The following is a 14,147-nucleotide window of genomic DNA, read 5'->3' as shown; positions in this document are numbered from 1 at the left end:
GAAATAACCCATCCTACGTATACATTTAAAAAAAGTTGTTTCTAGTTTCCTAGTTCACTATGTAAGTAGCTGTATTTATATTTTTTAAATGTATTGTTTGAAGCTTGTGTACTGGACACCTGACAATCATGCTGGAATACAAATCTTGTAAGTAAGTATGAAGTAAGTATAACTAACTAACCAACCATCACGCCGTTTCTCCGTAGGGGTAGGGAGAGAAGGCGGACCGCCAAATAACTCGGTCTTGGCACACACTCCTTGCCTCATTCACATTCATACATACTCTTCTATTATTCTGACTCCAGACAAGGCCCGACTCAAGTATCTCATTCACTTGATCGTGTCATGTCTTCCTCGGGTGTCCCCGACTTCTGCTACCATTCACATTTAATAATAATGATTGGATTATTTATATAGCGCCGTTTTCGTGAGAAAATAACCTCAAGGGCGCTTAATATCTTAATTTATGCATTGATCACTTAGACTTATAACTAATTACTTTTGGCTTATAACTAAGATTAACTTCGACTGATTTACAACTAAGACTTTTAAGTAATGACTTAAACTATACATATTTTTATGACCAAGTGGGCATTTACACAATACCGCTATAATACGACTTACAACTAAGGCTTAAACTAGAGATTTACGACTAACGTACATATTTACATTTACAAATACAGATTATTATGATTTCTCCCCTTGGTGTCAGTGGTAAGATATAAAATATTACAAAAATAGTTTACGCGTAATTTGCGTTATATATTCTCCTTACACTCCTTTTTTCGCTCATTCGCTCTACATGCCCAAACCATGTAAGAGTCCCTTTCTTAATCTTACTGATTACGCATACATCAGCCTTGCACTCTTTGCGGATCTCCACATTTCTCACACAACCATACATGGTTCTACCACACATACGCCTCAGGGATCTCATTTATACAGCATTCATTAAAGTATAAACATTTCCAAAATGATAATAAGTTTGTTAATATTGTCCTTCATTATTATTATTCTTCTGGGAATGATTACCAATAAAATATTTTTCTGACTCTTTTATTTTCATTTATACAGGTGTATAAACTTATTTATGCAGTTAGGGGGTATCGTTAATACAAACATTGAAGCTGGAAATGCATTTAAAAAAGGAAGTTGCTCTTTTGGCTGCCTTTACAGATAAATTTGGATACATGCAACCCCTAGTTCCTAATCTTAAGCAAAGAAATCTAAATAACTATTTGCCTATATTTCTGTAATACATCGTATTACAGAATCATCTGGAATCCCACTGCATCTATTTCATAGAATTCATAGTCAGTAATGGTCAGAACAGAACATAAATAAATGGAACAGAACTTTAACTTTTATTCTATGGAATAATAGACCATAGAATAGAATAGATAATATGGGAACCCGAACGGTATTACTGGAATAAATAAATTTAATAACTTAGAAAGATTAATTAGAACTACACTAACAAAGTTTAATTGCCATCATCCAAATTCAGCTATAGAACGAGTTAATTTACCTAGAAATTTAGGAGGTAGAGGTATAGTCAAAATAACTTCTTTGAAACATAATCAGGTAGAAATGCTAAGAACTTTTTTCCATAGGAAAGCTCATAGCTCAGAAATGCACAAAATAATTTGCAAGGCAGATAGAAATATTACACCTTTAAATTTATACGATGAGAATGCCAACATTTTTATAAATCCCAACCAGGAATTATTAGATTCCTGGTCAAATAAAATTTTACACGCAAAACACTTCAATTATCTCAACCAAACGTATGTTGACAAATTTTCGTTTTATGCTTGCCATTCAGGATTGAGTCATTAATACTAAAAATTATAGAAATCATATAATCAAAGATACAAATCAAATTGCTGATTTGTGTAGAAAATGTTTGGCTTTTCCGGAAACTATAGAACATATTATATAGGGATGTTCTATATTAGCACCGTCCGAGTATACATTTAGGCACAATCAAGTTTTAAAAATAATTCACCAAAATTTGGTAATTAAACATAACTTGATTGACTGCCGTTATATAGTACCATATTATGAATACGAACCAAATTCATTTTTAGAAAACGAATTTTATAAAATATATTATGATAAAACTATACTAACAGACCGAATGATTAGTCATAATAGACCCGATATAGTTTTACATGACAAAATTTAAAAAAAATAACTTATATCATTGATGTCGCTATTCCAAATTCTTGTAATATTCAAAAATCTGTTAATGAAAAATAAGAAAATACACAGATTTAGGAAATGAAATAAAAAGAATTTGGCATTCTCAGACTATAAAAATATTACCATTCGTTATTTCGGCTACTGGCATTATACCTAGCTCTCTAATTAAAAATTTAGGCGTATTAGATCTATCAAAAAAATTATATATAAAGATGCAAAAGTCGGTCATTTTGAATACATGTAGAATAAAGAAAGATTTTTTTAAATATTTATGTTGAGAGATCAGTAGGATTTATAGGCCCTGTTAGAAGTTCTACCGAGCCGAACCCTCTGATATGAAAATATCTGGAGTCAGTGAATTATTTTCCCATTTGATCTCTGGTGAGTTGACGTGTTGTTCTTGTATTGTTTTGTATTTATTTTGCTTATATAATGCACTTACATAGTGTTGATTGACTAGATGATCATTTGTGGAAAAGTGTGTGGAAGGGTTTAGTTTTTCCTTTGGCGAAGATTTAACCCGGACAACAAAATCGGAAGTTTAAGAAAAATTACTAAAGACTTCATTTTACAACTGCAAAAGTTTTCTGAAAACATCATAATTAAAAAAAATACACAAACGCGACTATGTTTATAAGGGTACATCTTTAGTATTAAAAGTGGACATTATTTTTTTTATTTTTCATTTCTAACAAAAAGCTTTAGGTAAAAAAGTAGGTACATATGGAAAAAAAATAGCATGAACACCATTTACCTATATGTTCAGAAAATTTTTCAAGTAACTTTGTTAGATAACTTCGATGTCAAATCTACAATAATCATATTGAATAATGTGAATCAATCAAAGAAAAAAATACTCGCTTTTCTTGCTTGTTATGGGGAGCAAAAACAAAATTAATGTATATGTATTTTCAGTACCTAGTTAGAATTTGTATTTTTGTTTCATTCGTGTGGCAGTACTTTATTGAATTGACAAGACAAATTTTCGTTCTTGTAACATTAAATTCGCAAACATGGCTGACGCGGCAGAGAGTCTCGCGTCCAAAACTGCTGAAAATATTGAAGATATAATTGTAGAAGCAGTTAAAAATGCCACCGGAAAAGTTCCCTCGACACCCGAAGGGATGGCGGTTGCCTACGGAAGTTTAGTTATAATGGCTTTGATACCGATATTTTTCGGTTCATTTAGATCTGTCAAACACCATAAGGAACAGAAGGTACGTGGACAAAATTTCATAAAGACGATGTTTCGATAAATTTATAATATTCTTTTCCTCAATATGCAAACCCAACGCACACTTGAAAATGCCGTACTTAGTTTTTAATGTTTTAGTTCATGTTGAATTCGCTGTAATTTAGAAATGGGTTTGATTTTTCTTTTCAATATTATACATTGAAATGGCAATAGGTTATTCCTTATCAGTTTTCAAGATAGGTCACTTAACAGTGGTCCTCTTTCACTCTCATTCGAGATTTATTTTCTCGTATTGTGATAACATAATATTCATCTATTACAGTAGTACTGTGTCATCTTTATGGACCTACAATGACAATATTATTTTTGCATTGATACTATAGGGTGCCACAATATTCACTATATTTTCGTTATTTAACTAACGTGCAACAGCATTGCACCTAGTATAGTTGCACCAATGGTATTGGTAAAGTAAAAAAATCATATAAATATGTTTGAAAACACTTCTGAGAAGAAAGAATCGCACAAACCTGTGATCGCCACCCACTCTTTCAATTTATTAACTGCACAGGGTGACTGGTACTTAATTAGATAATAAATTTAAGGATTTTATGAAGATGGCATACATGCAAAAAAGTTTATGTGAAATTTATAATTATAGTTTTTTAGGCATTACAGAGTTTATGAAAAGTGAACAAGTAAGTCAAATTACTTCCACCTTAATTGATATAGCAAATGCACGCAGGTATTGGCCAGTAGGTCCATCATCTCTCAAAAGGTGGATGAAAATGAACTCTTTTTTTAGTTACCAATATTGTAAATTGTCACATTCACCTAAAACTGTGCATACACTAAGGACCGGTTGTTTCACGGAATTTTAATAATTCGTCAAATTTAAACGTTAAATTTCAAGTTTTGTGAAAGTCCTATTCAAGGTCTGTTATTATATCATAGTGGCCCAGTTACTTCACAGAACTGAAATAAAAACAGAACTTTATTTTTTCCCGGAAGAATTTTGTGAAACAACCCTAAGCTTAGTAAAAATTAACGGCGCTACTTAAGTTTTTACATTTGTACAGAACAGTGACAATCAGAACTTTTGAAAAGTGATATAAAGTAATGGCTCTTTCGAGTATTTTTTCATCACTTTTTTTGTGATGAAAAAAAAAACTAGCTTTAAAACCTAACCTATTTAATATATCTAAATACAATAAATAGTTTGTTGTTATGCGTTTAAAATAAATTAATACATATCTGTAGGCCTCATGCTAAAGTGGCCTCAAATTTACCCTTAGTGAAGATCACTCGACTTCGGTGACCGGGTATCTCATCAAAATGACAATCCAACACACCCACAAAAAGTGATATAAAGTCATGAAACAAAAACTAGGTTAAATAGGTCACTTTTAATGACTCTATATCACTTTTTAAAGGTGTGTTGAATTTTCATTTTGATGAAATATCATGGAGCCCTCTATTTCATCTCACCACAATATTTTGAGTGAGCTAACTAGAAAAAAGGGATCACTAGAAAAGTTCACTAGAAGGTATTTATTTATCAGAGATTAAATTCTATTATGCATATTACACTGTGCAATGCATGAACCAATATTATAACCCATTTATCACAAATTTGTAAATAATAAATAAAATTGTAGTCTCAATTTTTTCTTGAAAATTTTCTTACAATTATATTTGCCAACCGTCACGTTGTCAATCCATTACATAGTGAAGGTTTTGCCATTAATAAAGAGATTGTGCGTTTGAACCGGTCAGTGGCTGAGTTGGCATCGCATTTGGGTCCCACCCAGGCGTAGTGTGTTCAATTCCTCGGCTAGCTAAATCCTCTATCACCACATAAGCACCATTTTCCGCTTACTGTGGTGGTGGAAGTAGGAGATTTTCAAATATTGTCAGGTTATTCGTAACCCGGGAATTGTATGAATTTGTTTGGTTATGGGGTCTCTCAGAGTTCTCATTTTCCGATATCTTAAATCTTAGGCCCAGTTGTTTGGCAGAAATTCACGTGTGGCAAAGTCGTCAAATGGCCACTCAGCGTCATTTTGTTTTTTGGCAGTTGAAAGGTTCCCGTTAAATTCCGTTTCAGCTTTTGAACAAATTGTGACAACTATCATGTTGTTAGCTTGTCAGCTTATTACTGTTTGATGAAAAGCTGAAACGCACCTAGAATCGGCTTTTAATGGGGACCTTTCAACTATCAAAAAAAAAAAATCGTACTGAGTGGCCATTTGATGACGACGTTATATTTAAATTTCTGTGAAACGGCTGAACTTTGATATATGTTAAAAGTTGATTTTTCCAGAGGGTCACAATTTGTCTCTGTTTCTAGGAATCTGGTAAAAAGCCAGAAGCCATGACAAGTCGGGATGCCATGGCCTTCCCTCTGATAGCCTCCGCCACTCTGTTTGGCATCTACATCTTCTTCCAAGTGTTCTCCAAGGAGTACATCAACCTGCTGCTCACGGGATACTTCTTCTTCCTCGGCGTTCTCGCCCTCAGCCATTTGTTGAGGTAAATACATTTATATTTAACACACATATGCCTCTGGGATCTTATTTCTACTGCTTTCAGTCTGCTTGCGCCCTTCCTTATTCACTTCCATTAAAAAAATATATGCATATCTGAATACTGCATCAACTACCCATAGCCGGCATCCCCAGTAGGGATATATTGTGAGGCTGAAGGAAGTGGGGAGGAGAAAGAGATGGGGATGAAGAAGGTTGGGGGAAATATCTGGCTATTCAGATCTGGTCACCAAACACGGCTCAGAGATTTTTGCTTTTTGAATGTAATTCATTGAAGTGAGTTTGTGAGAATATCAATAACTACACTAAATGGAATGATTTTATTCCTGGGTTCGATTGAAAGCTAAGCTTTCTTGATACCTAAACATACGATATGTCCTGTTTTGACTAGGATATTGCCAGTTTCAAGGTATGTCCCGGCATCCCGGTTCATTCCAGTTATTATAAAACATAAATAGCTGCACCCAGAACAGGAGAATGCATTATTTCTCCGCTATGAATATGAAAGTGCGTTTTTTAATCCGATTTTCATGAACGCATATTTGCAGTATTCTGTAGTGGATGGTTAATCTCTGCTGTGATATGCATAGTGCCCTTTTAATTAGTATTTTGTGTAAATTAAAATCGTAATCAGAACACGAAAATAGTCCGAGGAAACTGGTAGAATAGCTGAATCAACTGCAAAAATTTTATTCTGCTTCAAAGTTAATCGTGAAGTAAATTGTAGTAAATTTTTCGACGGGATTAAAAATAATAAGTAAAGATAAAAATAGTAGATCTTACCGGAAGTTATTATAGCTCGCGGGACGCAGTTAGCCCAGGCCTGCATCTACTCTTGTGTATATCAACATTTTTGGAAAATGATTTTTGACTTATTTTTCAAAAATCGACTGATGATAAAATTTATAATAAACAAACCAGTATGTACTGATAAAAATTACTACCGTTAAAACAGCATGAATCGTCTTAGTCGTCGGACGGATTACGAAATAATACAAAAATTTTGCCAGTCCGTATGTCTAAAAAGGTTGGGAAATACTGGGTTAAGTCATTTTCCATGAGAAATAATGTATTATGATTGAAGATTCTCATATCCGAAAGAATCGTGATGATTGATTTTGAGGTAATAAGCCGTGTTGGTCGTGTCCTACTTTAGCCAACTTTTCCCGCAACCTTGCAGTATCCATCATCCACCATCTGCCCTGATCATAATAATATTAATAATGTGTCATATTTGTTTGTTCTCTGTTCTCTAATGAGTAATTATTTTTTCAGTCCCATTGTGAGCAGTGCGGGAATAAACAGGTTCATTCCCCACGTCCCCTTCGTCATAAAGTTTGGTATTCCAGACAACCTGCACTGCTACGACTTCACCTCCCATGACCTGGTGTGTCTGGCCATCTCCTCCATTGTGGGCGTCTGGTATCTCCTCAAGAAGGTTAGATTTAAACATCTCGTTTGTATTATGTATATCCCATCTTGTATCCCAAAACGGAGATTTAATAGTCTCACTAGCTGTGCACTTAATTCTGTTTTCACACAAGAGGAATGTTCCACAAAATACCGTGGATAATAATAGTTAATGTTTTGGAAAATGGGAGATAGGTTTTTATTGTTTGAAAATCACTATTATTAGGTAGTTTATGCATTCAGTTAGAAAAAATCTAGGATTCTGATAAGGACGGGTATATACAGTGTCGGTTCTTCACAGGGGATCAATAGGGATGATCCCCACCAGAATTTCCAGAAACCTATTAAAAAAAAAATACATAGTCAATGCTTAACATTTACCATTTGCAGAAATATGACATTTGAAAAAAAATTTGGATCATTATCAAGCTCGAATTTTGGTGAGATGTCAAGGCGACAGCCGGCCGCTCTGCGGCATGTCTAGGAGCTTGCTAGTTACTAGCGACTAGTGACTAGCACCAGCGTGGCATGTTATTTTCTCGTCATCTGTGAATCCACGTAATATCTACACGTGTTATTTATTTCATATAATTGTTTTGTTGGAACAGCAGTTTATTGTGCTATTTTCGGTAAGAACACATTATTTGCTTAGTCGTCAATGACAAAGTTTTGCAATGAGTTGAAACTAAAGTAATCAAATGCACACATATTACAAAATTGATTGGATTTTTCTGGTGTTCCTAAGCCAGACGAACATAATTTTTATTTATTGCTATGCCGTAGAAATGTATATATATTTCTAATCTTTCTTAATTGTAAATTAAGTAGGGCTTGATTCTAGTTTAATCACTTCAATACAATTTTAACATTTCCTGATTTTTTTTTATCTTATAGAACCACTATGGGAAATATTCCCCTGTGATAATCAGGAACTTATTTTGATGTATACATATTTAATTAGTTTTTAGTATCAAATTGATTTTACTTTCTGATTTTGTCAAAGTCAATCTCTAATGTGGCTAGATTTTATAAATGAATAAAAACAAGCATGTTTTGTCTCTTCCAGCACTGGATCGCTAACAACCTGTTTGGCATGGCTTTCGCCATCAATGGCGTGGAGCTGTTCCACCTAAACAATGTTGTGACCGGCTGCATCTTGCTTTGCGGTCTCTTTGTGTACGACATCTTCTGGGTGTTCGGCACCAACGTTATGGTCACAGTAGCTAAATCCTTTGAGGCACCTATTAAACGTGAGTCTATTTTACATCATTCTATGTGAGGAAAATATTCAAATCTGTTAAGGTTGACATTATTAAAATCTCTTAAGACAGCCTCCGTGGTGGAGGGGTAAGGCATTCGACTAGCAATCTGAAGGTCGCGGGTTTAAATCCAGGTGTGTGCATTAAATTTTATTTGATGATTTTGTGTTATTTCACATTTTATTAATTTAAAAATAATATATAATACTAGCGGCACATTCCAGACCATCAGAATTAAAAAGTTGCTCGAAATGGCTTTAACCATGTTTGGTGACCATATCTGAATAGCTAGGTACTTTACCAGGTACCTTCCTCTTCCCCATCTCCTTCCCCTCCCCACTACCTTCAGCCTCACAACATAACCCAATCAGAGATGCTATAGTCTCCCATAGATCTAGTAGAGAGGGTACAGCGACGGTTCTCAAAAATACCAAGAGCTTTTAAAGTCCAGCAATCGAGATAGATTCAAAGTTACTTGGTGTTCTTGAAATCTTCACTAGCACGAATGTGAAAAACCTCTTGTATCCAATCCTAGGAAACACTTCCTTACAAATAGAGTAGTGGAAGCAAGAAACAAACTTCCACAACATGTCGCGATGCTACAAATATAAATCAATTTAACTCTCGCTGCAAAATATTCACCGTGCGCCATCTGATTCTATTTTCATTGTAACTTACTTGTTTCTTGCAAAATTATCTTTTTGTAAATTTTACCATCTTACCAGATAATGTGTTTATCTATATATCTTCTATATAAATAATAATGTTAATTTTCGTTTGTTCAAAATCTTAAATCTCTTTTATCAATCTCTTTTATAATATCTTAAGTCCTTCACCGATTTCTTTGAAATTTTGACACAACATTGCATTTGAATATGCATGTTTTTATATACCTGTGTTATATAGATGTCACCTGTGACAGGTAAAAACATGTTTAACGCGTGTTGGGGTACAGCTATGTAGTATATTTATAAAAACAGTATGTATATAATATTTACGTAGCTTCCCCAGAATAGCTAGTTATAATCAGAGATATTATTTTTTTAAACGTATCCACATGGATATGCTGATGTTTAAGAGGTTAAAGCTCAATTGAATTCTCATTTAGAGAGAAAAACGATTTACAATAAAAAACAAATTTATGTGTTTTTTATTGTAAATTATGACGAGCCACAAAGTTAATGCTTTTTACAAATACGTAAGAAAAAAGATTTGCCTTAGTTAAAAAAAATTAATTAACTCAATTACTATTACACTTATTGTGAAATTGGATATGAGCGCAGTAGCAGAATGCTTTCTACTAATAATATTATGTATGTGGTATTTAAAAAATATATCAAATTCATGTTGTTTGTTTTTGGGGTGTTATTCGGACAGCGTTGCAGTGTCCATCATCAGGGCAGATCCGGTAGATCCGAAGATGTGTCGGAAAACGTCGGCTAAAGAAGGAGTTAGCGCAACACGGCATAACACCCCAAAAACAAACAACAAAAATGCTTTTGGCCGTGAGAATCTAAATACTTACCATATCAAATTCAATTTTTCCAGTGGTGTTCCCGCAAGACCTGCTAGTCAATGGTCTCAATGCCACCAACTTCGCCATGCTCGGGCTTGGTGACATCGTAGTGCCCGGCATCTTCATCGCGCTGCTCCTCCGCTACGACAAGAGTCTCAAGCGGGACTCCCACATCTACTTCTACGCCACCTTCGCCGCGTACCTGTTTGGCCTGCTTGCCACCATCTTCGTGATGCACATGTTCAAGCACGCTCAACCCGCGCTCTTGTATCTGGTGCCTGCGTGTCTGTCTACGCCCCTGCTGCTGGCCCTGATCAGGGGAGACATCAATTCCATGTTCTCGTAAGTGCATCGTTCTGTACCTTTTTATACCTCAGTCCACCATTTCTTCCCTCAAGATGTTACAGGGTTATATAGAGCTTTGCAAACACATCAAGAAGATGGCACTTAAAAATATAGGAAACAATTAAAGAGGTAATGTTTGTAATTAAAAAATGGAAGTATGAGATTGAGATAAAAATGATAATGTCATGAGATGGCATAGCTCAATTGGAAGACACGCCAGCACCAGTAAGACTGAAGAATGTGGATTCGCATCCCAGTTGCGACAGTTCCTTTTTTATTTTCTGTGTCTTAATCTGTTTCATGTTTTCATTGAGATTTGTTGATGTTAGCTTCTTCAGTGATTAAATATAATAAAATTAAAGAGAATACAAGAAATGCCTTGTGGGCGTGTTTCTCGATCCAAGTATTTGCCCAAATGAGGCTTAAATTTCCAATACAAAACTGTGTTTATGAAATTCGAATGGGATGGAGATCTACAATGTCAGGCAAGTGTAAATGAGACAGTCACTGGGGTATTGAGATAAATGGAACATATCTTTACCAATCAAATTTGTATGGAAGGTACTTCTAGTTATTTTATTTATTCTATGTTAGTTTTAAACTTTCGTCACCTTTTCGATTAGCATCATATTCATTTGAAATTTTAATAATCCCTGTTACACATCGACTGTCAGTCCGTTTCAGCTTTTGAGCAAATTGTGATCAGCTGACAAGCATATCGGCTGATCACAATTTATCCTACCGCTGATATGGGCCTAGGGACCATTTAAATAAATGTCAAAATAAATCATCCAAATCAATCGGGAATCAAATCATCCAATCAATCAAATCATCCATATAAATCGGGACCATTTAAATAAATGTCAAAATAACAAAGTGCGTACAGTAGTTCTAGAGAGAGCTTGTATGTGATGTCATTGTTCTAGTATTTTCTGTCACGTTCGTTTTCATACAAGACCTGTGAGAAATTTTTTGTCAATGATCCTCTCACTGGAACTACTATACATATAGTAGAACCCCGTTGATTCGAACACCGATAATTCGAAAAAACGCGTAATTCGATATTTTCTCCAAAAAAATTTCCGCAGAAATTTTTTTTCATACAAAATGGTTTTTTAATTCGAAATTCGTTAATTCGTAATTTGAAATTTGATTTTTGATGTCCCTTGGATTTCGAATTAACGAGGTTCTACTGTAGTCTGTTTTTAGTTACGTGAAATGAATGCGTTGGTGTGGTATTGATCTTGAGCAGATGTCTCAGGCCCAATATTTCACAGGTAAATCTCTCTTTCGACTTAAAGGTTGTGTTAGATTTTAAATCCGTAGATAAATAGGGAAAACCAGGGACTAAATAAGTATTTTTTTATCAAATGGTAAGAAATATGTATCGTTTCCCGTTGCATATGGAATTTATAAACAGTGGATTTTTCAGGAAAATAACCTAAGTTATAATATAAATACCTAAGATATAAGACATCAAAATGATGATATTTGAGCCCGGCCGATAAGCGTGTGAATTCAAGGTACATACAATGACTGGCATAGCAGTAGTGCAACACTACTATTCAAATTATGAATTTTGTTTCGTGTGACGTCACAAGGCACGATTGTATAAGTTAACCCGAGTTCACTTTGAAAGCTCATAACTTTGACTTTTTTGGAGATATCGAAAAACTAATTTCACTGTCGTTATTTACTCCTTAAATATAATACATTTTCATCAAAAAAAGATAACCTCATTCAGAATAACTTTCTTTATAAAAAAAAATTATTTCCGACTTTGTGTAATTTATATTATTTCGGGGAATATTCCCTTTTCCGGTGCACATCACTATATATTTTTCTTTACAAGATTTAAAAATTTTGTATTTGTTTCTCACAGGTATGAAGATCATCCACAGGAAGTAGAAGAAGAAAGGAAAAGGAAAGAAGCCGAGGCGGAAGCAAAAAAAGTCAAGTAATCGCTACCATGGTAGAGAAACTTCACTTAGTCTTATGGTTTATCTCGAGTGGTCTACTCGCTAATCTCTGTCTTGGCATTCACGTACTGATTTCATCAAGCGACATACATAATAAATATGTTTTCTTAAACTTTAATCATTTTTAATGTTTATATCCACGTTTATTTTTTACATCCTTCATTGCAGTTCCCATGATGATTAGCATTACAGGTACAGTGCGTTTTCTGCTTTTACACAAATTGAATACTGTAGATAAATTTTATGTTGTTTTTTGTTTACCTTAGCGTTAATACAAGGTGTCCGGGGGGTGAACTGCACTAACTATGATAATTAATACAAGAAAGAAAAAAAAACTTTTCGAAATTCCAATGTTATTTATCTTTTTCACTTCTACAATCATGAAGAATCACATACCAAAGTTAGTGCACTTTACCTCCGGACGCCTTGAAGTAGCTGGGATTTTTTTGTAGCATTTTTACATAAACATTCTTTATTTATGTTTTTTTTGTTTTTAATTTTATTTCCAGTGTGCACTTGATTTTTTAAAAATTTTGTGTCGTTACTTACGCTGTTGTTAAATTACTAATTGATTATAGAATGCGATAACACAATATTATTATAATAATTGTGAATGACCTTGTATCGATTAGTAAGTAAGAGACGTCATTATTCTTTTCTCAACTGTATAATATTGATGTCGAATTATTGTGTATTGTAAAAACTCCATCATTCTTAATTTGTAAGTCTCCAAATTAATTTGATAACATACTTATTAGTCCAGGGCTCATCTACTTATGTTATATCTATGGCCAAACTCTATGTATAAATCTTCTATTAAATACTTTTCTGTTCAAAGCTATGTAACAATTATTATATATAATGTTTATATCGTCTGTATATTGTTTTAGAAATGCGTATCGCCACCGGGCAAGTAATAACCTAGAGAGTGAAAAAACCAAATTTGAAGTAGGAAATTGGAGGTGGACCTTCAAATAATATTTGAGTTAAGGCAATGCAGTGCAAAGTAATAACCAAAATCTTGTGTTTTGCTTTGAAAATTTGATTGCTTAGAAATATTATAGATGCTTTAATTAAATACTGCGAATAGAACACATGATGGGCTTTTGAAATAATCGAGAAACCGTTTTCGGGTATGGTTTTATTGTATACCGCCATCTACGTAAGAAATGTTGTTGTTAGTGGCCTGATTCCGAATGTTACACAACGTGGTGCATCGCCTTAATAATGATTATTAATGTACACAATAAATAAAAATCAATGGATGTCTCCTTTCATTTTCTTGCTTAAAAATGCTTTTTTATATTCACTTAAGAAATTTCACATTGGAGGTATTAAGCGCCCGGCAACGATATGTATTTTTTGGAACATCTGTCATAATGAAATGTAACACGAATTGTTTTATTAAGTGCAAGTGTAAAGTGTGAATTTGAGGATATGTATGGATATATATATCCGAGGACATGAATATGTGAGTAGAGGCAATGGATGTTTCCCGAGTTACAATGTATATTTATTAATTAAATGAAGCAAGTTGGGTAAAAGGATGCGGTACGGATAAGTGTCCCGTACTGTTCTCCAAAGGGAGAGAAATTATTTTTATAGTTTGTTTCAAAAAAAATGGTTGGGGTTTATAACTTATTCTAATGAGGATCTAATTTAAGACGCACCATTTAATTAGTTTTGTTATTT

At 33.9% G+C, this 14,147-nt stretch overlaps 1 protein-coding gene across 1 annotated transcript; it reads left to right on the top strand.

Moving 5' to 3' along the window:
* The first annotated feature begins 3,181 nt into the window (after nucleotides 1–3,181).
* On the top strand, nucleotides 3,182–13,776 carry LOC149418346 (signal peptide peptidase). The gene is made up of 6 exons (XM_089638743.1): nucleotides 3,182–3,422; nucleotides 5,751–5,932; nucleotides 7,222–7,384; nucleotides 8,423–8,606; nucleotides 10,164–10,473; nucleotides 12,359–13,776. Exons 1-6 carry the CDS (start codon nucleotides 3,219–3,221, stop codon nucleotides 12,435–12,437), a joined length of 1,122 nt encoding a protein of 373 aa, XP_089494869.1. The 5' UTR covers nucleotides 3,182–3,218; the 3' UTR covers nucleotides 12,438–13,776.
* The last annotated feature ends 371 nt before the right edge of the window (nucleotides 13,777–14,147 follow it).

This window comes from Hesperophylax consimilis, chromosome 13, assembly GCF_061612785.1.
Source record: "Hesperophylax consimilis isolate HC1 chromosome 13, BYU_Hcon_1.0, whole genome shotgun sequence".
Classification (NCBI taxonomy): domain Eukaryota; kingdom Metazoa; phylum Arthropoda; class Insecta; order Trichoptera; family Limnephilidae; genus Hesperophylax; species Hesperophylax consimilis.
This window is presented reverse-complemented; position numbering and strand designations above follow the sequence as displayed.

Coding starts and splice junctions, on each gene's coding strand:
- LOC149418346 (XM_089638743.1), top strand. CDS start 3,219: ATGGCTGACGCGGCAGAGAGTCTCGCGTCCAAAACTGCTGAAAATATT. Junction 8,607..10,163: donor CTTTGAGGCACCTATTAAAC/GTGAGTCTATTT, acceptor CAATTTTTCCAG/TGGTGTTCCCGCAAGACCTG. Junction 10,474..12,358: donor GACATCAATTCCATGTTCTC/GTAAGTGCATCG, acceptor TGTTTCTCACAG/GTATGAAGATCATCCACAGG.